Genomic DNA, 23,259 nt, shown 5'->3' on the forward strand with positions numbered 1-23,259 from the left:
GGAGGCTAAGCAAAAGTGGGAATTTCTGTTGAGCGGGAGGGGGGGAGAGAAAAAAGGTATCCAGAGCACAGACTTGCTGGGCTTTCTCCTTGAAAACCCTGGGCAGACAGCTCTCCAGTGGGAGCAACTCTGAATGGCAACCCAGCTGCTGCCTGCCCCTTGGGTGAGCTGTAATCCTTTGCCATTAATGAGAGCTTTGTGCCAGGATCAAGGAGTGGGGATGACCCCAAACTTCAAAAATAAAGAGGGGAAAGAGAATCAAACAAATAGGCATTAAAGCAGCAGCATCCATCAGGCAATCAAGAAACAGCCAGGCCTTCAAGTCCTCACAATGCAAAAAGAGAGCAATCTAAGGGCAGGCCTAGACTGCTCTAGTTACAGGGATCTGGGCCCCATTTTGCCCACCACAGACCATGGCAGTTGAGCAAAAGGTCTTCTGCAGGGACATGACACATCGAATGCATGAAATTCCATTTGCAAATCTTCCTGCTTGGGAAATATAACCATGCTGTTGAGGAACTCAATTCTCACCATTGTGAGTTGTCAATAAGGCCCATTATGTACAAGGGGTCTGCTGCACGGCAGGGGAGAATGTCCGTCACAGCAGGATTTCTTGTACGGATGTATTTCCCCAAGCTCTGTTTTCAGTGTCCATTCTCTTCGCGCCAAGTGCCACCACTTTAAGCGTGCCTTTCATTCTTTTCGCTGCAGGAGCGGGGGGAGATTTGCCAGTGAGCATAGCTTTGCCACAAACATCTTCCCTCCACCCTCCACCAGCCCCTCCCACTCCCGTACACAGATCCCCCCTTCCTCCTTTTCAGATTACTGCAAATACAACCACCTGAAGGCAAAAATTCTTGAAATTCTGCAGAGCTCTTCTCTGCAGCAGGTTGCATCAAGAGGAAAGAACATTTTGAGAATGAACCTCGGAAATATTTGGGCTCACCACTCATTGTCTCCACACACACCTCTCCCCCCCCCCCCAGCATGATTGAAGCTTTCCTGGTTCATGACAAACCACAGCTTGCCATTACATCTCAATCATACATGAAGCCACACAAAGAAGCCTGGTTTGTAGGCAAGAAGTCAGCCCTAGTTTATCAACAGCAACACACTGTACAGCAATACATTGTGCTTATCTGAGGTTGCTTTGTGCGAAGAGAGGACAGTAAGGGAACAAACAACTTTGAGGATCCCTGCAGGCTCATTTGCACAATGGCAAACCATGGTTTGGTTGTTTTCGAACTAGGGAGTCTTTGGTTCCTAAGGCAGGCAGAAAGGAAAAATGTGGAAGGAGCATATGGGCTCCAGGATTATTGAGATTTATACCCATGTTTTGAGATTTATTTATGTATTTATGTATTTGATTGATTGATTGATTGATTGATTGATTGATTGATTGATTGATTGATTGATTGATTGATTGATTTCATTTCTAAACTGCCCTGCCCCTAGGGGCTCAGGGCAGTGAACAACAATGAAAAAAACAGCTTAAAACGTAACATAAAACTGATTAGCAGCAATAAAATCCAGAACCAGACAGCATCAGATGGCGTTCCACCCTCCCACCCTCCCTACCATTATGCCCACGGGAGGCCAGATGAAATGGCATCGATGTATTTAACCAGGCTGGCCAAATGCCTGGCAGAACAGGTCCGTCTTACAGGCCCTGCGGAAACTCTGCAGGTCCTGCAGGACCCTGATCTCCCTTGGAAGCCTGTTCCACCAGGTAGCCACAGAAGACTAGTGAAACGAGAGACTTCTCCAGTCTTTGCCTTGCAGCTGGGCTTGCTATATTCGCTATTCTTGGTTTTGTTTTCTTTAAAAAAAATAAGAAGAGGAGAATCAGCTGTAGGGCTTTCAATTCAGTAAAAGTGTCTTCCCTTCTCTCCTCCACCTGGCTTGCATGGACTGGAGAAATGTTAATGGGGACATCCTCAAAACAGTGATACCAAATGACCATTGGAACACAATAAGAACATAAGAACATAAGAACAAGCCAGCTGGATCAGACCAAAGTCCATCTAGTCCAGCTCTCTGCTACTCGCAGTGGCCCACCAGGTGCCTTTGGGAGCTCACATGTAGGATGTGAACGCAATGGCCTTCTGCGGCTGTTGCTCCCGATCACCTGGTCTGTTAAGGCATTTGCAATCTCAGATCAAAGAGGATCAAGATTGGTAGCCATAAATCGACTTCTCCTCCATAAATCTGTCCAAGCCCCTTTTAAAGCTATCCAGGTTAGTGGCCATCACCACCTCCTGTGGCAGCATATTCCAAATACCAATCACACGTTGCGTGAAGAAGTGTTTCCTTTTATTAGTCCTAATTCTTCCCCCCAGCATTTTCAATGAATGCCCCCTGGTTCTAGTATTGTGAGAAAGAGAGAAAAATTTCTCTCTGTCAACATTTTCTACCCCATGCATAATTTTGTAGACTTCAATCATATCCCCCCTCAGCCACTTCCTCTCCCAACTAAAGAGTCCCAAACGCTGCAGCCTCTCCTCATAGGGAAGGAGCTCCAGTCCCTCAATCATCCGAGTGCCTGCCGAGTGCCCCCTAAGCATGGGCAATGGGGAGATATGCTTTCCTATCTGGCCAACTGGGGAGAGCCCCCCTCCTCTCACCAAACACCACTGCATAAGCAACCAATCAGTCTTCTATGAGTGAATTCTATAGCCGTTCAGAGATGAAGGGTAGTCATATAGATATTCAGAAGGAGCCACAGAATTCCATTGGCCATTCACTTTTTCTAGCACATTCCTTGAGTGGCGTGATGGAATGAATGGGGATTTGGGGGACTACCACACAAAAGATAACATGTGACTGGGCCACATATTCACTAGTTCTCTGGAGAAGGTCTCAGTGTAAGAAAATGGGTGGCATGCCCCCATCTTGCATGTGGCCAACACAACCACATCCCAAAAAACATTTAAATTGCGGATTCAAGATTTTTTTTTTTAAAGATGTTTGCACACCACTGGTTGAGCCTCCCTAGAGGCCATCAAAGAGCCTTGCTCCATGTCAGAACCGCCCCCCCCCCCCCGCAATCCACAGAAGCTGTATTTCCCAGCCTCATCTAATGCATCGTTTCACATTTGCTGGTGGAATGTGAGAGGTTTGCCTAAGCACAGCATCTCAGAACAAACCCTCTTCAGTGCGCCAGTCCCTTTCCCTCCGAATGCACATACCTACCGATCAAATCCATATGGGGGCATAAATCTCCCCTTATGAAAGCCCTGGGCTATAGAGATGCCTTTCATAAAGAGATAAGAAAGTTGACTTTGTTTGAGGGGGACAATGTTGCTTTTCACCCCAGGCCCTGCAGACTGATCTTCCCATAATGCTCCTTTGCTCACACTGGTTGCCCTGCCAGAAGGGCAGTGTCATCTCTTCTCTCAAGGTCAGGACATTCACTGTCCTGCCCATGTTCTGCTTGATTAATTCCGTACATCAGAAGGCCCATTCAGATCATTAATGTGGGACTGCAGATGCTTGGTCTGGAAGCAGGTCTTCCCCTAATTACTGTGAATTCATTTGAAAGCCACAATGGAACCTAAACCCAGAGAGGGAGACCTTTTTCCACATTATCTCTGCACCAAGAAAGCTTTAAGCATCTAGATTGGATCACTGCAATGCACTCTACTTGGGGCTACACTGGAATAGTGTTCAGAAGATGCAACTAGTGCAGAATGGCGTGGATAGACTGCAAGCAGATCTCCCAGAGTCACTCCACCCCAAGATCTATCTGTATCTTCCTACATCTGCACAACAGAGGAACCTGTGCCTTTTCTTCAGCAGAAGGATCAACAGCTTAGGGGAGCCCATTTTAAAGGTCAAACAGTTGGCAGGAAATTGGTTAAAGCTATCACTCCCCTCTCCCCCTTCCTCTGTTCCTGTGCTGATGAGGGCATTCTCCCATTTCTGAGCCAGTAAAGTATTTTGGGGATTGTGAGATAGGGTAATGTGCACCACTACAAAATGGTGCACAAATGGCAGCAGTAAGAGATGTGGCACGCCAGGAATGGTCTACCACTGGGGATCAGTTCATTTTCTAGAAGGAATGAGTTTGGTTCCTGTACAGCCTCAGGGGCAGACTCTCCAGGCCAGAGAAACAAGACAATCTGTGTCTATGGCCAAGCCAAAGGTGCACCTGATTGGATTATACATGGTGACTTGACATTCCCAGTTTTTTGGATGTGCCATTCAACACCCCTTTTATTTTACCTCAGAGACCCAAGAAGCAGGACAGTACCAAGAAACACATTGGTAGGAGCCAGATGCCTGTGTGTGCCGCACTATGAAAACTGGTCTAGCAACGTTGTGTAGTAGTAACAGCCAGTATGGTGCTGTGGCCAGAGTTTCAGACTAGAACAGTGGTGGCGAACCTTTGGCACTCCAGATGTTATGGACTACAATTCCCATCAGCCCTTGCCAGCATGGCCAATTGGTTCGCCACCACGAGACTAGAATCTGGGAGACCCAGGTATGGCTCTGTTATGAAAGCTTGCTGGTTGACCTTGGCCAAGTAATACCCTCTTAGCCTAAACTAAAAGGGAGGAGGGGGAAAGGGGAGAAAGGCTGGGCATGAATGAAGTATATAAATAAATGGGTCATCTCTTGATTTGAAAACAAAGTTGGGAAAAGATAAACAAAACGCCATGTAAATATGTAGCTTGGCCCCAAGTCAAACAAAATACTTTTCAGAGGGATTGAATTGTTGATTCATGCAAACTAGGAATGTAAAGATAATTTAATGAAGCAACTGTTTACACTAGCACCATTTTTATCATTCAAACATTGACACACTCATCGTAGATCTAGCCCAGATAAATATTTTACACAGCTCTGCTGCCATTTTTGTTGATGCAAATTAACACGCTTCAGTGGCAGCCTCGGTCAGGACAGACTGAAAAATGCACATTCTACTTGGGCATGTCATCCTAGAATGTGCAGGTAACTTTTAAATGGTATAAATAAATGGTAAACAGATCGTTATCATTTAATTGTTCGCACATGTGTTGTTTTCCATCTTTTACCTTGAATGCTACCAGAAAAAAAATCCACTCAATCTATTCTTAGACTGTGGGAACCAACCACTCAGTGCTGGTACAGGCGTAACACTTGCTTAAGCTGAGAGTCAGTTATGGGATTTTGTGTTCCTTTCCCACAGTCTATCACCTTCCTGAGTAGAATCCTCTTTTCCTGCAAGTTTCTAGACCACATGGCAGTAGAGAGCATTTTTAGGAGACAGGATCCACCAAAGTAGCAACCACTGAAGCTAGTGCATATGCAGGATTCAAGTTCACACATATACTTGCATTGAATTATCGAGATTTATAACCATAATGTGATTTCATGCTACAAGCAGAGGAAGAGCAAGAGCAAGAATACAGAATGGAACCTCTTTATTGAACAAGGAACTGAGCACCAGGAAGCAAATTCAACCATGCAATAAACTACTTCAGTGTTTGAAATGAGGCACCCCTTCATTTGATTCACCAAGAATCCAGGAATTTAAATTTTCCTTCTATCCCTCTGCAGTTTTTACAGTGACAATTAAAGGCCTTTACCCACCCCCACCCCAGATGTCAGTTTTGCTTTGACTGAATTTTGCTAATACCCTGGTCCTTCATTAGGAACTGCAAAGCTGTGCAGAAACAACAACGGTGCAATTGACACTTACAGCTTCTCGAGAGCCCCCAGTCCAAAGAAAGAGCCGTTCTTCAGGGCAGCTATCTTGTTGTTGCTCAAAATCCTAGAGGGGGAGAGATGGACAGAAAGAGAAAGAGAATTATTCAAATCACTTTTAGCGTAGCAATTAGGACTTAAATGACCTGCAGGGGCTAGGTGTGTGGACCACAACACTAGCTTAATTAGTCACAGTCAGGCTTTGGGGTAGAGGGACTGTGCAGGGAACAATATAAAGGTGGTAGGATGAATGTACAGACGCATAAGATGAAGATGCCTCCCCCAGCCATGACCAGAGAGTCCTCACGTATTTAGTCCCATCTGCAAAGTGTTTCCGAACTCTGAACATCTTTGCTTCTATATCATGGTAGAAGCCATAGCTCAGAGGCAGAGCACCAGCTTTAGATGCAGGAGGTTCCTGGTTCAATTCTCAGTATAACCCCTGAAAAAGATCTCAGGTAGTGAGGATGGGAAAGACCCCCGGCTCAAATGTTGGAGAGCGGCAGCCAGTCACAGGACTCAGGTTAGGCTAGATGGGCCAGTGGCTGGATAATGCAGCTTCACATGAACCCATTTTACAGATGGGGAACTGAGGTTGGCCCATGGTTGATGACGAGCCTATGGCAAATGTGGGATCTCCAGAGTCAAATTGAACAGTATGTCTAACGGAGACCACTTCCATAAACTATGCATTCCGAAGAGGTAATGGAGCCAGTTATGTTAAGTCTATTGCTGCAAAAAACATCTGAAGACAGACAGACAGACAGACAGACAGACAGACAGACAGACAGACAGACAGACAGACAGACAGACAGACAGACATCACACAAAAATTGTAAACAGGAGAATCTCCAGATCTAGTCCACGACATACATAAGAATAAAAATGTGCTGGTCCCTCATGTTACACAAGACTAGTATTTTTTGTCGAAGGCTTTCACAACCAGAATCACTGGGCTGTTGTGGGGTTTCCGGGTTGTATGGCCGTGTTCCAGTAGCATTTTCTCCTGACGTTTTGCCTGCATCTGTGGCTGGCATCTTCAGAAACCCTACAACACCCCACTAGAATTTTTACTGCCTACCCACATATCCCACCCCCACTTTCACCAAGAACACTGTGATAACAAACACCATCATCTCTGGAGAATGTTTATGGGGTTTTGAAAAAAAAACATTCATCATGCAAACTATCGTGCAAACTTGCAAAAGCAGTGCAAAATGGAAACAGATTGACAAAAGTAAACACTGCACTTGGAAGAATGTACAGCGTGCCTAGGTAACCAGTTGCCGCAACATATAAATGGGTTCTTTAGATTTTTCACATATTTCTACGGTTTCTGCTCCTTCCCACTGTCATTGCAAGTGACTGTTCCTATGTTACAGCTCTGAAAGTGGATGCACATTTGTGTTCATGTCAAAAGAAACCTCTTGGATGAACACTGCAACACAGACCATGAGCACGAACCCAGATGTGCACCTCCAGCGGCATTCCCTGTGAAAGGCTGGATCTCACTCGCTCTTTGAGGCATTTGTGTATTTATTTACAAAAAAGGGGTGTGCGAACATTTGCAGGCTGCATCTTGTTTCCCTCCTGTATCCTCTTCAACACACTAAGTATGCTTTCCTTCTCCCTAGCAGCCACTATAGCCTCTCCCATCCATGCTTTCTTCTCCCCACCCACCTATGAACCTTCCTTTATTTGACCACTCCATTCTTCAGCTTTTTTTCCCCCATCTGGCAACTTCCCCTCTTTTCTCTTCTCCTACTCAACTAATTACCTTTTGTTGTTCTCTCCCTTTCCCGCTTCCTTCCTTCCCTTCCATAATTTGCCCTCTTCATTCTCCTTCTTCCAACATTCAACTGACAGAAAACGAGACTTGGAGGCCTCAGCAATATTGTTACTTTGTACACTAACACACATACACACACACACACACACACACACACCCATGGCTACTGGACCTGAAAACATAATATTGTGAGATTTCAGTGGGAATTCACCTCTTAAGTCAAAAGAAATAGCTTCTACCAGGTTTCGAGAAAAATACCCCCTGTTCGAACCAGGCCCCACTGTGTAGATTTTTTAATCCACACTCTAGGGGCAGGTTCAGAAGTAGATATGATGCTAACATTGACATGTTATGATACCCTGATGGGGTTTCCCCTTCCACAAACCCACCCTCTCCAAGGACCACTCCCAAATCTCCATGAATTTCTCAACCTGGAGCTGGCAACCTTACAGCTAAAAGATGCTCTTTGTCTGATAACTGGATTCTTGAAGTCCCTTAAAACACAACACTGTATGCCAGCATAAACTTTAACAGATTCGCATCCACCTCTTCAGCAGCAATGAGTGGATCCTCACTGGGCAATCATTTTACAGGAGAATGTATTGTCGAAGGCTTTCACAGCCGGATTCAACTGGTTCTGGTGGGTTTTCCGGGCTGTGTGGCAGTGGTCTGTTGGATCTTGTTTCGCCTGCATCTGTGGCTGGCATCTTCAGAGGAGTATCACAGAGGGAAGTCTGTTACACACTGTGACTTCTCTCTGTGATACACCTCTGAAGATGCCAGCCACAGATGCAGGCAAAACGTTAGGAACAAGATCCACCAGACCACAGCCACACAGCCTGGAAAACCCACCAGAACCAATTTTACAGGAGAGTTTTAGAAAAAACAAGCAGCAGAGTCAATGGGCTGTGAAACATATGGAGTAACAGAGTGAAATGTAGTGATGTAAAATTCAAATCTAATCAAGAAAAATAGCTAAGCTAGTTAACACCAGTAATGGATGGGGAGTCACAGATTTTGCTAAGATAGTCATAGTTATGTGTGTATATGTAAAGTGACATCAAGTCGGAATTCACTTATGGAAACCAAAGAAAGAGGCTTTCAAGGCAAGTGAAAATCAGAGGTAGTTTTTCTGCAGAGCCTTTCTTAGTGTTCTCCCATCCAAGTACCAATCCTGCCTAACTTCCGAGATCTGACAAGATTAAGCTATACCACACTATCTTCTCTCCCACAGTTACCATTAGAACGAGAGAAAAAATCACAAATCTCTGCCTGAGAGGTTCTCTTTCTTTTCCAGACATGTAGTTCAAGTGTTTCCAGCCAAGTCAGGGCTTCCGCCCCTCAGGGATGAGGGTCTTTCAAGCATCTTTATCCCAAAGTTAACAGTTTTAGTTGACCACAAAAGGGGCCTTCTGTAGGGCTCAACCCAAGGAGGAGAAAGCCAGCTGTGCTGAAAAGAAGGGGAGAAAAACAAGTCCCCACCCATTCTCCTAGCTTTTCATTAAACCCTTTTTAACAAGCAATTAGCGCTCGCAGGCACAGCCTTCTGCCTGAAGGGCCACCAAGTAGCACCAGTCTTTTAATGGCTTCTAGTCAGAATCCACTCGAGACTTCAGCTTTTCAAACAAGAGCACTCAGTCGACCCTTTAGCAGCCACACTGGCCCAACAGTCCTCCGGGATGCTTCGCAGAGAAAATGAAAAGCCTCAGGCCACCTCGAGGGAACAAGGGGAGCTCCCGTCAACTCACAGCACAGCCGACATTTGAGATTACACTGGGAGGCTTGCAACGAGATGTAAACTCCCTTGTGGCTGTAAAAAAGGAATCAAACTTGCACCCCTCAGCATGGTGTACTGGTTAAGAGCAGGTGGACTCTAATCTGGAGAACTGGGTTTGATTCCCTATTTCTCCCCACAAGGGGCAGACTCTTATCTGGTGAACTGGATTTGTTTCTCTGCTCCTCCACATAAAGCCTGCAGGGTGACCTTGGACTAGTCACGGTTGTCTCGGAACTCTCTCTACCCCACCTAGCTCACAAAGTGTCTATTGTGGGGAAAGGAAGGGAAGGGAGTGTTTAAGCCTCTTTGAGACTCCTTACAGGAGACAAAGGCAGGACATAAATCCAAACTTCTTCTTTTTCTTTCCTGGATGGTAATCCTGTTTTCCTATGCTGATAAGACAACCCAGTTGTCAACACTTGCTACAACGCAACAATAGTGCAACATCCAATAGTGTGCAGATGAAGCCATAGCTTGGTTCATGCATCATAATCTTCAGGTGCTTGCAACCAGCAATAGTAGCAATTTGTTGTTGTTTTTTGCTGATGTATTTAGAATGTTTATATACAAGCCAGAGCTTGTACCCATGGCAGGTGACAATAGAAACAATACACAAACAATGATCCACTACAATAATAAAAACAAAGCACTAAAACACATCATTAAAATGGATTATAAAAACAGGTGAGCCAGAACTTGCAAAAGCTGCCCCATAAGTTCTCTGAAATAGTTTAGGCTTCTGATCTGCAAAGACATCATGAAATGTGACTAATTGTTAGTTGCAAATGCATGCTGGTAGATTGATAAGTTTGCAGGTTTTTTTTTTACCTCTAGTCAAATTCCTGCTAACCCTCAATATACCTTAAGTAACTCCCGCCGCTTAATTTATCTCTGGTGGGCAGCAGATGTTGGAAAGGAACCTTCTCCACCCTCCAAAGCAGCCATCTTCTCCAGCATTACTGATCTTTGTAGTCTGGACTAAACTGTAATTCTAGGACCGTGATGGCGAACCTTTGGCACTCCAGATGTTATGGACTACAATTCCCATCAGCCCCTGCCTGGCAGGGGCTGATGGGAATTGCAGTCCATAACATCTGGAGTGCCAAAGGTTCGCCACCACTGTTCTAGGAGATCTACAGTCCCCACTTGGGGGTTGGCAACCCATAGCAGGAACTCACCTATGTACATGGTACGGGTAGGGAGTCCATACCAAGGGTGGTGCCATTGTGCAGTTTGTTTCAACTGTAGAGGGGCCAGCCAGTTTGCTATTTGACATTGCAACAGTGCCTGAATGCAATTGTGCAATTTGTAGGCATTGCTAGGAAGTGTGCCTGTTGAAATTGAGCCCTCTCCATCCCTCCCTCACACTCACTCACAGAGAGAGACAGAAAGAGGGAAACAGACAGACAACCAGCAACAATCTGACTCCACAAATTGGTGCGGGAAAGAAAGCAATCCAAACATGGAGGGAGCAGATGTGTTAGAAAACAGTAAACATTGGGCAATGGATTGGGTGCTCTTCTAGACTTCTAGAGAGAAAGACTGCCTAGTTTGGAAGAAGACCTTTCTTCAGGGTTACTTGAGCTTTTGCATCAGCTCCAAGGCACGTAGGGTTTGGAAAAGAGGCCTGTAGGAAGTCAAATGATAAGCAAAGTGGAGGTCTGTTGGCTGAACAGACCAGAATCTCTCTTTCTCTGCTGTCAGAAGAGCTAGCCTGCCTAGAGAGGAGTTGAGATGTGGAAGGGGCAGCTGGTGGCAGCAGTTGTGGGTTTTGCAGAGTGGGAGCGAGGGAGGGTTGTCTTCTAGTGGGAAGATTCTTTGTATATTATGCAAATCACCTGCTAATTGGAGAAATCAAGCTTGAAATTGTCTACCGAGGCCCTATCAACTGATCACACAAGGAACAGGAGGTTTCTTCTCCTTATTGAAGAAGTTGCAGTGGAATGCGACGTCTAAAAACCTTACTCTCAAAAAGAATACTGGTGAAAAAAATTCAGTCAGCACGAGGAATTACATTCGTACAAGAAATCTCAGTGTGGCGGCCATTTGGACCTGCTGCGCAGAGATACTTTGTGGATAATAGGCATTTCTTATACTACTGTAACCAACTACAGATTTGACTCCCTTTTTGGTCCCCAGTGTCTTCTACATGCATTCTACTTTCCCTTTGGACAAGTGAAGGCTTTATGTCACACAGGGTATGGCTCAAAAAAATCTGCTCTCCAGATTGTCTAAACTGTTAACGTTATACTGCGGTCTGGACTGGTCACATCTCCCTCCCCCACCCCCCGCCCCATTTTTCTCACTGTTCTCTTTCACTGCCAGACTCTCTCTGCTTGAGAGTTATCTTTTCTTAAGCTGCAACCCTCTACTCTCTCTTTCTATTGCCAACCAATCACTTCTCCCTCACTCACTTTCCCGCTCCATCTATGACTTAGCTCTCAGTCAAAGAAACACACACATACAACACTTTGAACTGTTACATGCTCTAACAGGAACCACAATTTCTTCAGTGACAGTTCAGTGCTGGCTGCAAACGATTAACGACTGTATTTATTACACACGAAAGTCTCATTCCATAAAGTATCACTACAGATGGACATTACCAATGGAAATAGGAGGGGAGACAAACTATTTCCAAGACAAAACAAAGAATGGAAAAGCTATTCTGCATGACAATTCAGAGCTCTAAACTCAATTCAAAGTTCAATTAAGAAGAAGAAGAAGAAGAAGAAGAAGAAGAAGAAGAAGAAGAAGAAGAAGAAGAGGAGGAGGAGGAGGAGGAGGAGGAGTTTGGATTTATATCCCCCCTTTCTCTCCTGTAGGAGATTCAAAGGGGCTTACAATCTCCTTGCCCTTTCCCCCTCACAACAAACACCCTGTGAGGTAGGTGGGGCTGAGAGAGCTCCGAGAAGCTGTGACTAGCCCAAGGTCACCCAGCTGGCGTGTGTGGGAGTGTACAGGCTAATCTGAATTCCCCAGATAAGCCTCCACAGCTCAGGCGGCAGAGCGGGGAATCAAACCCGGTTCCTCCAGATTAGATACACAAGCTCTTAACCTCCTACGCCACTAAACAGCTGGGAGTAACTGAACAACGGCTAGTCCATGAGTTAAATCCTTCCTGACAAGGCCATCTTTATTTGACTATGTTTGTAGACCAGAGATAGGGGGGTGACTCCTGACAGGATCTTTTCAGTGGTGGTGCCTCTACTTTGGAATGTTCTCCCCCTTGAGGCTGGCCTGGACTCTACTTTCCATCAGGCACCAGACAAACCATTTATTTTAACACTTAACCGAGGGGTTGTCTTCCTAGCTGATTTTATGGTCAGCTTCTAAACTGAAGACAGTTTTATCAATATTATTTTAGACTGTTCAAAGTTTGCTTTATGCATTTTTATGCCCTCGCTGTTTGTTTGTTTTAGTTGGGAGCTACCTCAAGCAGGCCTTTAAAGAGAAGGGCATATAGTTTTTCTAAACAAACAAATGCTCTGCCTTGCCTGCTTAAATTGCAAAGGAAGCCGAGCTGATGGAAAGCAATTTTGCATGCAGAGAGCAGTTTTGCAAAGCAGGGTTATCAGCACCTAACATTCAACTCGGAAGAGCCCCACTCTGGTCACTGTGGAAAAAGGATCATAGATAGGTCACGGCTGCTCACAAACTTGAGCCATTTAGCTGGGTCTGCAGAGAGACGACCTCCCAGGTCTACACCCTGGAGCTTGCACACACGAATGTGGGAGGACCAAGAGAAGAGAAGGCTTTGCTTCATCTTTAGACAACTGGGGTCCATCCAAGTTTCTGCCGTAAAATCCAGACTGCCTCCCTAAAAGGCAAGGATACGGCAGGCCAAGATGCAATCAGCATCCTGACTGATCTGCAGCCAGCGGCCAGGAGAAAGAATCCATGTCTTGATGGCCTGAAAAACAGATCCTTAACCACCCCCTTTCCGACATGGCTGTACCAGTTCCAAGTTATAGCTCAGGTCTGCAGTGTGGCTCTGTGTGCTTCCACAGACCCCCTCCCTGCCTTTTCATCTGTCAGGATAATCAGTTAATGGACAAACCTTTAAGTCTGGGAAGGTAAATTTGTTGCCTCCTGAAGAACTGCTTGCCCCACCTGTTTTCCAGATCAGTTGAGGTTCCAAGTGTCCATTCAGATTTTAGGAACAAATTTTAGGAACAAACAAAGTCACAAGTCAAGTCAGCTGCTGGACTTCCATACTGGGGAAACAGCAGGGTAGGGAAAAGAGAATCCCCTTTTCCTAATGCCACGACGCTATCCTTATCACACAAACATTCCAACACACACACACTGCTGGATTTTGTAGCTCAGTTACAAAACTGGGGATCCAAACACAAATCCCCTGTGTCAGATGTAAGTTCATGAATGTAGATGAAGCCTGGCAGAGATGAACAGAAATAGCCCTATGGAATTACCCTACAGAGGCAGCTGCTCCCTGTTTCCCGACTAGCAGGACCACACCAACATTCTTGCGCTTCCATCAATAAACTCGCCCAAGCAACATTTATGAGGACGAAGAGTCAAGTAGGGAGAGAAACCCAGATAACAGGGGAGGCGGCTCTACTAGGCCCTGCGCGTAAGTCAGAGGAGGAACAGGCTGCAAAGAGCACAGAGCAAGATGAGTTGCACAGAATCGTCCTCTTTGCTCCCCGTCTGCTTTTAGCATCTGCCAAAGCGGGTGGGGCAGCTGCGTGTGCATAAAACCCTCCGGAGTTTGGCTCGTTTGTTTAAAAGGGAAACTATGTTAATGAAAAGAACATGGATGAGAAAAAAAGATAGCAGGGATGGGGAACAGAAAACGTTTCTTCTCTAAGACGCCTAAACAATTAAGAGGCCCTCCAAGTCCCACTTTCGGCAGAGATTCCGACACGTCAGTGAGATGCTGCCAGAAGCAAGAAGAGACCGGGAAGAGGAGGGGTTGGGTCTCAAAGCAAGGAAAGGGAAAGCCAAGGCCTGACACAAGAGATCCTACCTGCCTCTTCAGAAGGCCCCAGGGAGAGAGGAGATTACTTGAAGGCCCCAGGGAGAGAGGAGCCATCTTGCTCTACTGCCCCATGAGTCTTGAAAGCTGGAGAGAGGGAGATGCAAGGGGCAACCAGGACAGCAGAACAGTGGTTACATCCAGTGTGGTCTAATGGTTAAGAGCAGGTGGATTCTAATCTGGAGAACTGGGCTTGATTCCGCATACCTCTACCTGAGTGGCAGAGGCTTCTCTGGTGAACCAGATGTGTTTCCACACTCCTACATTCCTCCTGAGTGACCTTGGGCTATATCCAAACTCCTACTCCTACTCCTTGCGTATGCAAAACTGCCCTTCTACTAAGCCAGGTCATTGCTCTATACAGCCCAGGGGAAAGAATCCATGGCGTTTTCCCCATGGCCAATATATCCTGGGATAAGGAAGTGAACCATCCCGGTTTGGCCATGAATTACGCATGACTTCTGGGCCTAAATTGGGCCCACCTCACGAGATTTGCCTTATCCTGCACCTTTCAAAAAAGATGAAATTGGTGGTTCTTTTGAAAAAGCGTGCGCCGATGCCATGCCCATGCAAACACTGCAGGAGACGGGCTGGCTTATTTTTCCCACCTCGCCGGCTGCAGCCAATCAGAACGCCGGAAAAACGGGACAGTTCGCACATGTGCGGCATCGCCAGCAAGAAAAATGAAAGTAAACTGGGGGCCATGAATAATCACCTGGAGTACTTCCTCCCGGCGTGAACATGCTGCTGGGCTGCCGTGCAGAGGGAGGAACCGAGATGGAAACATCCCGGTATGTATGATCCTGGTTTTCCCCTGAGATGTTTTGTCCATCTGGAAAACACCCATGTTTGGATGGAGATCTGTTCTGATTGACAGCACCCCTCAAAGTCCTCTGGCAGAGATCTTTCTGAGCCTCGCTGTATGAATCAGATCCGAACTGGATGTTAGGTGTAACCCGTGATCAGCATTCGGACTTTCAACCAGACATCAGCTGCAATTTCCTTGTGGGAGCTCAATTCTGAAGCGCTGCAGGTGCTCAGGTTAGATCAGAACCATAGCACCAGGGAGGAAGGGCTTCAGTTCCTCTGCTGTGCTGTTTCCTATTCTGAAATGGCCCTAGGGGGCTTTTTTCTGGGATGTCCCTTTGGAAGAGACATCACTGATGATGTATTAGTGTCTGTCACCTTTAGTTGTTATCAGCAGATGCTGAGGTAGATTTGCAACCACTGAGGATTGCCTTACAGATTCACACAGCCAACACCTTCCCTAACTGGAGGGATTACAGGACATGCAGAAAGAAGTCCAGCTACACCCCGCAATGTATTTTGTACACACCTATCATGCTTCCTCTTAAACATCTTTTTCCCTCTAATCTGAACAGCCCCAAACATTTTTGCCTTTCCTTCTTATTCACACATCTCTGGCCCTTTCCGCACATGCAGAATGATGCACTTTCAATCCATTTTCAAGGCACTTTGCAGATGGATTTTACTGTGCGGAAAAGCAAAATCCACTTGCAAACAATTGTGAAAGTGGATTGAAAATGCATTATTCTGCATGGGCAGAAGGGGCCTCTGTGTCTACAGCTGGCAGAAAAATACTGAACTAGAAGGCCCTTTGGTCTGTGTTCTTCGCTGTGGTTTTCCCTTCAGGCCCAGCACACACGGTGCATCTAGTTATGAAAATAGCATATCCCTTGTTGGGAATGGAGCCTGTTTTAGATGTGGTGAAATCAGATGGCCACTAATTCTGGGGTGAAATGATTAGGCACGCTAAGAATAGTCCGACTGAAATGCACAGCCATTCCCAAACCGAAAAGGCCACAAGGAAAAGCATGCTGTGATTTTCACCCAAGGATGAAGGAATGGTTAAAAACTGGATCCTTAAAACAGGGCAGGAACACTAGCAAAGAAGTGCTACATAATCCCCAGGGCCTCTTGAAAGGATCCAACCCCCCCCCCCTTCTCTCCCCGGCTTTTGTCACAAATTATCCTCAGTTATTACTTTGTTTTTGTAGGACATCCAGATGTGCTTCCTCAAGATAGCACTTCTGTAGTTGGGAGGTCTTCTTTTCTAGGCATTTGAACCGCAATACCATCATTGATGGGAAAATGTAATCCCCGCCTCTACTTCAGTCTAGGCTTTCAGAATCAGCTGTAGGCAGGAGGCGCTGTGGAGGGTCTCTGAATGAACAGTAGATTCTTCCAAAGAAAGTACTTCTTAACACAGCATGCAATTTAGGGCATCCTTTGTCCAACCAGATATAACTATGGTCTCCCGCTTTAAAAGGACAGGCCTAACAACAGCTTCTAGACAAAACAGCTACATGGAACCTCCATGTTCCAGTGCAGTATACCAGTATCTCTTTCTACCAGAGGTTGAGAGCAAACAACAAGAAAGGACAATTGCCTTTGCGACCTATTGGGGACTTTTTAGAGGCATCTGGCTGACCACCGTAGGATACAAGATGCTGGACTAGAAGGACATTTGGTTGGGCCAAGAACCTTTTGAAGTTTGCACGAACATCACACATATCTCTCAAGTTTACCTGATAGAACATCAGGTACAAGAAGTCCCCTTCCCATGTTTGTGTCCCCATGTACTTCACCATAACATTTCTCTTTAATAACCTCAGACGGTCAGTGTGGTGTAGCGGTTAAGAACAGTGGACTCTAACCTGGGTTAGATGGAGATTCTGGATTGGACATTTTTAACACTGCAAATTTGGGACTATTGCACCCTCCCGACTTTGTGACTCCCGGTTTGGATACTGGGAAGGGTTTACGCTTGTTGCCAGCTTTGCCCCTTTTTGGTTCACTATGAACGTTTACATGATTTGACAATATATTAACACTTTGAATTTCAATTGTGATTATTGCAGAGCCAGGGTTTAGTGTTTTTGGTTTACTTGACTATGTGACTGCACTTTACCTACTTATTGGTGTTGATTGTAATTCCAAGTGGTTTGGGGACAGTTTCTGGGGCAAACAATCAATGTAGATGTTGTTCCTTCAAATGTCAAACACCATCTTTGCTGCAAAGCCCAGAGTACAAACTCATAGTCTTCCTTACATACTGAAACAAAGCCTAAGTACACATAATAAAGATGCCTCCTATTCAACTCCTGCCTTGTCTTGGTCTCTGTTCTGTCTGCAAGTTCCCCCAAGCCATGCATGCAGAAGGCCTCAGTTCAGACTCCAGACTTCTCTAGTGACAAGGATCAGGTGGCAGGCAATACCTGGGGAGAAGCTGTGGCTCAGTGAAAGAACGTTCATTTTGCGTACAGAACTTCCCAAGTTCAGTCCCCAGAACCTCCAGTTAAAAGGAACTGCTGTCCAGATGTTTTAACCGGAATCTCCAGTTAAAAAGACCTCCCCCTGAGACCCTACAGAGCCACTGACAGTCTGAGCAGACCTTGATTGACCAATGGCCGATTCAGTATACCGCAAATTCATGTGTGATCATGTATGTGACAGACCTCTGAGAGCCAATTAGGGTAGACAATACTCGCCTTGACCTACCAGTGGTCCGCCTCAATATAAGGCAGCTTCACGTGTGTGTTCAGGTCTTCTCGCTACAACCCGGCAAAAGCACTTTTTTGTGCACGGACAGCATTCCACAACAGTAGGGAGGAAGCCCGTTTCCGAGCATTGCTGCATGCAACACGGCAGGATCCCCTCCAACTGCCTTCCTCCGCTAACCCCTCGCCAACACAACGGAGCCCAACAGCCCAGTCATTGCCTAATTGAGCGAGGACTGGAAATATCCCTCCAGACAATGCAAGGATTAAGCAGAAAAGGGCCCTGTCAAATTTGAAATCTCCAGCACAGTGGGACTCTGGGCAGGCACGGCTGGCTGCGGGGGAGCTGCCCTTCAGCCCCGCCAAGGGCAAACGTGGCTCCCTTGATCGACAAATGGGTTTCTCTAACCCCAACCAGGCTGAACCTTGATCCAGTGCCATTTACCACTTGGAGCCAATTCTGTAGTTCCCCCCGTCGGGTCAGCAAGAGTTTCCAGCAGTTTGAAGCTAATGCTACTTAATTGCTAGACACAAAGTCTCTTGTGGTTGCACTAGGGCAGTTGTACATGATGGGCTATTCATATGGGAGGGGGGTACTGGGGCTTTTGCTAGACTTAAAAAAAACACACCCTGAAATCCTCGAATGAGGAGATGAAAAGGAAAACACGGGATTATTTTCTCAAGCATGCTGGAATCCACTTGGATAAATAGAAGCTCCAGAACCGGGGATGCTAAAACAATAAACTTCCTCAGCCCCAACCAAAAAAGGACGTGGAGTGATGCTAGCCCCCCTTGGTCAGAAAGCAGCCGGCGAAGGGGCAGCGCAAAGGCAGGGAAGTTCTCCGGGCCCTCCCCACTCAACAGCCGAAGATGGAGCTGAAAATAAGAGGGAGGCTTTATGCTTTTCTCTCTCTCTCTCTGTCAGAGCTCTTTTGGCTGTTTTCAAGACTGTGGTAATTAAAAGCACATGCTTAAAGGCTAACAAGAGACAGACCTTTTTGCAAACTGCGGGGAGAGCGCGGGTAGGCATACTGTGCAGGGGACTTTCTTTGCAGTGGGGTGGATTATGCACGAGAAAGCCAGAAAATGTCTCCTTGGGGAAGGTGCCGTGGATGGTCTGGCTTCTTTCTCAGGACCAACCTTGACTCCCTCTTCTATAGCTGGAAAAAAGGATTTCTCCTCTGATCCAACTGGCTAGCAACAGCAATCAGGACAAAAAATCTGCGATTGGTGCAAGCCAAAAACTTCCAGCTAAGTTAAAGCAAAGAACCATCTTGGCCAGCTTTCTGCTTCAAAAGAAGCCAGCCAAGAGGCCTTCAGAAAACCCCAAAGCAGAAAGCCCCATAGCAGGAAGGGAACAGCTTTCCCCTGCTCTTCCTTTCACAGCTGGTTCAGTGGTACACTGGAACTGAACATGGAGGCTTCATTTAGCTATTACAGATAACAACCTGGACAGATCTATCCTCCAAGAATTTGTCTGGTGGTGGGGTGAAGTGGTATCAAGTTACAGTTGACTCTTAGGGCAACGCTGTAGGGTTTTCAAGGCAAGAGAGATTCAGAGATGGTTTGTCATTGCCTGCCTCCATGTTGTGACCTTGGACTTTCTCAGTAGTCTCCCATCCAATACTAACCAGTTCTGACTCTGCTCAGTTTCTGAGATATGACCAGATTGGACTAGCACTTATATGCCCCTTCCGCACACGCAAAATAATGCATTTTCAAACCACTTTCACAACTGTTTGCAAGTGGATTTTGCTATTCTGCACAGCTTCAAAGAGCACTGAAAGCAGTTTGAAAGTGCATTATTCTGCATGTGCGGAATGAGCCAAAGACACTTAAAAAGCTATCTATCAAGTGCTATTACCTGGGTCCCAGGTTGTGGACAAAAGTCACATATCATGCAATATAGTCACCAGGTCGAGGCCCGGTCAGGTGGGGAGTCCTTCTGGGACCCTCACTTATGCTGGCTAGATGGAGAGATGAGTATAATAAAAAACCAGCACTGTGTGGTGGCTAGAGTATCTGACGATGATTGGGGAAACCCAGGTTAGAATCCTTACTCTCTCATGGAAGCTTGCTGGATGACCCAGAGGTAATCACTCGCTCAAAGCCTAACCGACCTCACAGAACTGATGTGAGAATAGTGGAAAGGACAAAGATGCTCTAAGCTGCTTTTGGTCCCAATTGAAAAGAAAGGTGAGGTACAAAAATCTATCTAAATAAACAAATACACAAGACAGAGGGAAAAATTATAAATGATCTGCCTGTCGTCTACTTAACCAGAGAAGACAACAGGAAATTGGAAGATAATCAGCCATATTGGGCTATTTACATGTTGGAAATGTATGTTGGTCTGGCCAGGGCCAAAGCGAGGGGGAGCTGCGCCCTGGACACGCGTGTGCCTTGCACCCCTGCCACGCCCGCACCACACCCCAGAATGCCCCCTTTACACCCCCACACTAGCGAATGTCTGGTGCGTTGTGCACCCCCCATCCCCTTGGCACTACGCCACTGGGTCTGGCCCACAAATAGAGGAAGAAGAATGCTGGAGAAGGTCAGAATGTGTTAAAACCAGCATCTGCAAGAGTTTGTTTTCATGGATACCGTTTCACCCAGCTTTGCATCTTAAGCTCAAACTTGGTTCTTTCTGCATTTCAATCATGTCATATCTTTTTCCCCCTTAAATCTTCCCCTTCCTCTAGAGAGCTCAGGGCACATCTCTGGTCCTCCCTTCCATCTTTACGACAACCATGCAGAGTAGGTGAGGCCTACAGAGAGTGGCTGGGTCAAGGTCATCCCATGAGCTTCCATGGCAGAGTCGGAATGTGGAGATGGGTCACCAAACCCTTTATCCAACCCTGTAACCATTTACCATACTGATTCTCACTGGTATTATGTTCCTTAGAACTCTGAACATGCAGGTACAAGGACAAAGGCCCCTTCTGCATATGCAGAATAATGCACTTCCAATGCACTTTGCAGCTGGATTTTACTGTGCGGAATAGCAAAATCCACTTTCAAACCACTGTGAAAGTGGATTGAATGTGCATTATTCTGCATGTGCGGAAGAGGCTAAACAGAGAGTTCTTCCATGCAAATATGAATATGTTACTGCCACCATCACATACAAACGCCACAGGAATCTTTTTCCCCCTCAAAATAATGCCCTGCTCATTGTAAACCTGCAACATTAGAAGTGATCACAGAGGCTCGGCGCATGGCTCACGGCCATTAGAAACAGCAGAGACTGAGGCACTGACTGTGGAAAGATCTGGCATGAATTCCTCGTGCTGTTCCTTTTTTTAATATAATTTTTTAATTAAATTTGCATATTCAGATTGATATAGATTCCACATTTCAAAGTTTCAACTTAGCTGTACATTTTCTTTCTAGAATATTTGTGGAGAAGTCATAAATAAAGCAAGGCTGGAATTTAAGGAGTTATAGCAGAGACAATGTGAAAATGTATACAACCCCAACAACCCCCCCACAAAAAACCACATTTAAATAATTAAGAAAAAAAGAAAAGAAAAGACAAATATATAAAGTGCAAGAAAATTCCTCGTGCTGTTCCAATAGCCAGGATCGTGATCTGCGCCAGCAGAGAATCCCCTCCCCTTTGAGAGGAAGTAGGAAGAGGCTCCCAATGGCCAAGCAATTCCTGAGCTCTTGTTGCCAGAGCCATAGTAGAACTGGAGACTTTGCACTCTCCCTGGGATTTATTCTTCCTGCTCCAACAAATGTGGACTGACAGGTTGGAACAATGATTTGCAGCTGACTAAAATAGCCCGGCGGCAACACCCTGCGGATGTCATTGCAAAGGGAAGAGCTTTCGCACGTGCAGGGCGAGTGGGGAGGGAGTTACAATGAGGAGAAAGATGAGAGGCAGGTGGCTCCTGCAGCTGCCGGCCTTCCTGGAATATCTGCCCTTGCTATGCCACAGAAAGGGGACCGGTTAGGATACATGGGGTCTTACTGACACTGAAGGAATGGAGGGGAAGACAGCTGGAACAAAGATTCATGTTTTTGGAGTGTTGTGGGATATCCAGGCTGTATGGTCGTGTTCTGAAGATGATCCTCTGAAGATGCCAGCCACAGATGCAGGCAAAACGTGAGGAGAAAATGCTACTGGAACACAGCCATACAGTCTGGAAATCCCACAACGCTCCAGTGATTCCGGCTGTGAAAGCCGTAGACAATACATTCATGTTTTTGCTGGCTGGGTCAGGGTGGGCCCTGGAGAAAGGTGCGTTGTTAGACCCAAAAGAAGAGGCCTCAGGTTTCAAATTCAGCAGTTTCCAGTCTAGTAGTAAGATAACTTCCATATCTTTTAAATGTACCCTTCAGTCAAAGAACTCAGGGTGGCATATATGGTCTGTCCTTGTGAGGTAAAACTGGACCCAGCTTGATGCAATTGCTTCTCAGAAACTGGACAATAAGGATGACTGACAAAATAACCAAAGGGGTGGGATTCAGACTTCACTGAACACAAACCATGCAGAAGACCTCACACTTTGCATGTAAGGTCATAATTTGAATCCCTTGGGGAAAGTATTTCTCTGCTTCAGACTATGGAGTCTGCCTCTATAAGAAAACTGACGATATAAGAAAACTATGACATTTGCTGCTTCCACTGTAGTTTTAATTTTAAAGTGATCCACAGCTACCTGAAGTAAGAAGGAGCCTTCCTAAGTGATAAGAAAGCTCTAGAATGGAAATGTAATCCTTCCTTTTTCACAGACTTGATCGACAAGCGGAGGAACAACCATTTTTGCTATAAGGAGTCAGTGTGGAGTAGTGGTTAAGAGTGGTGGACTCTACTCTGGAGAACATGGTTTGTTTCCCCACTCCTCCACAAGAAGACTGGTGGGTGACCTTGGGCTAGTCACAGTTCTCTCATAACTCTCTCAGCTCCACCTACTTCAGACGGTTTCTGTTGTGGAATATGCTCCCTCCTGCCTCTTCCATCAGTCCAAGGCAAAATCAGTTCTCTTATATTGGAACCCACCAGTATGGCTCCATACAGGTCTTCAGGTTTGAGACTCAACTTCCTAGGGGCTGAAAATGGCTTCTTGGGAGAGGAGGAGAACGTGAAGAAGGATCTATAAGCACCAGCACTTTTCACTGACAGATTGCTGTGTCCAACCCTTAAAATTATACAGACCTCCTTAAACTGGACCAAGGAAAAATGAACATGAGAACCTGGGAAAAAGGTTAATACATAATATAAATAGTGAAACAGGAAGCTGAATGACAGCAGAAGAGGAGGGAACAGAACAATACAGCCCACAAGGAAAAAGAAGACAAATGATCAGGTTAGGGAAATCCACAGGGAATTGACATATGTGTACACATTGTAAGGTGAACACTTAACAGGGTTCTGAGTGAAGCAGGGATCTTTCCTACCTGTAGGAATTTACTATCCTACCTGTAGGATTTTACTAACCCAATAGATCTGCCATGTGGACTTCATGAGGATCAGCAC

The 23,259-nt window shown here is 45.9% G+C and overlaps 1 protein-coding gene across 2 annotated transcripts in view; it reads right to left on the minus strand.

Moving 5' to 3' along the window:
* The window catches only part of ADGRA2 (adhesion G protein-coupled receptor A2), an 82,244-nt gene that overhangs the window by 47,863 nt on the left and 11,122 nt on the right, over positions 1–23,259 (minus strand). For both annotated transcript variants that reach the window (XM_048512618.1, XM_048512617.1), the window contains exon 2: positions 5,684–5,755. In XM_048512618.1, coding sequence (XP_048368575.1) covers positions 5,684–5,755 — 72 coding nt within the window. The remainder of the gene's footprint in view (positions 1–5,683; positions 5,756–23,259) is intronic.

The sequence above is a fragment of the Sphaerodactylus townsendi genome, linkage group LG12 (assembly GCF_021028975.2).
Source record: "Sphaerodactylus townsendi isolate TG3544 linkage group LG12, MPM_Stown_v2.3, whole genome shotgun sequence".
Classification (NCBI taxonomy): Eukaryota; Metazoa; Chordata; class Lepidosauria; order Squamata; family Sphaerodactylidae; genus Sphaerodactylus; species Sphaerodactylus townsendi.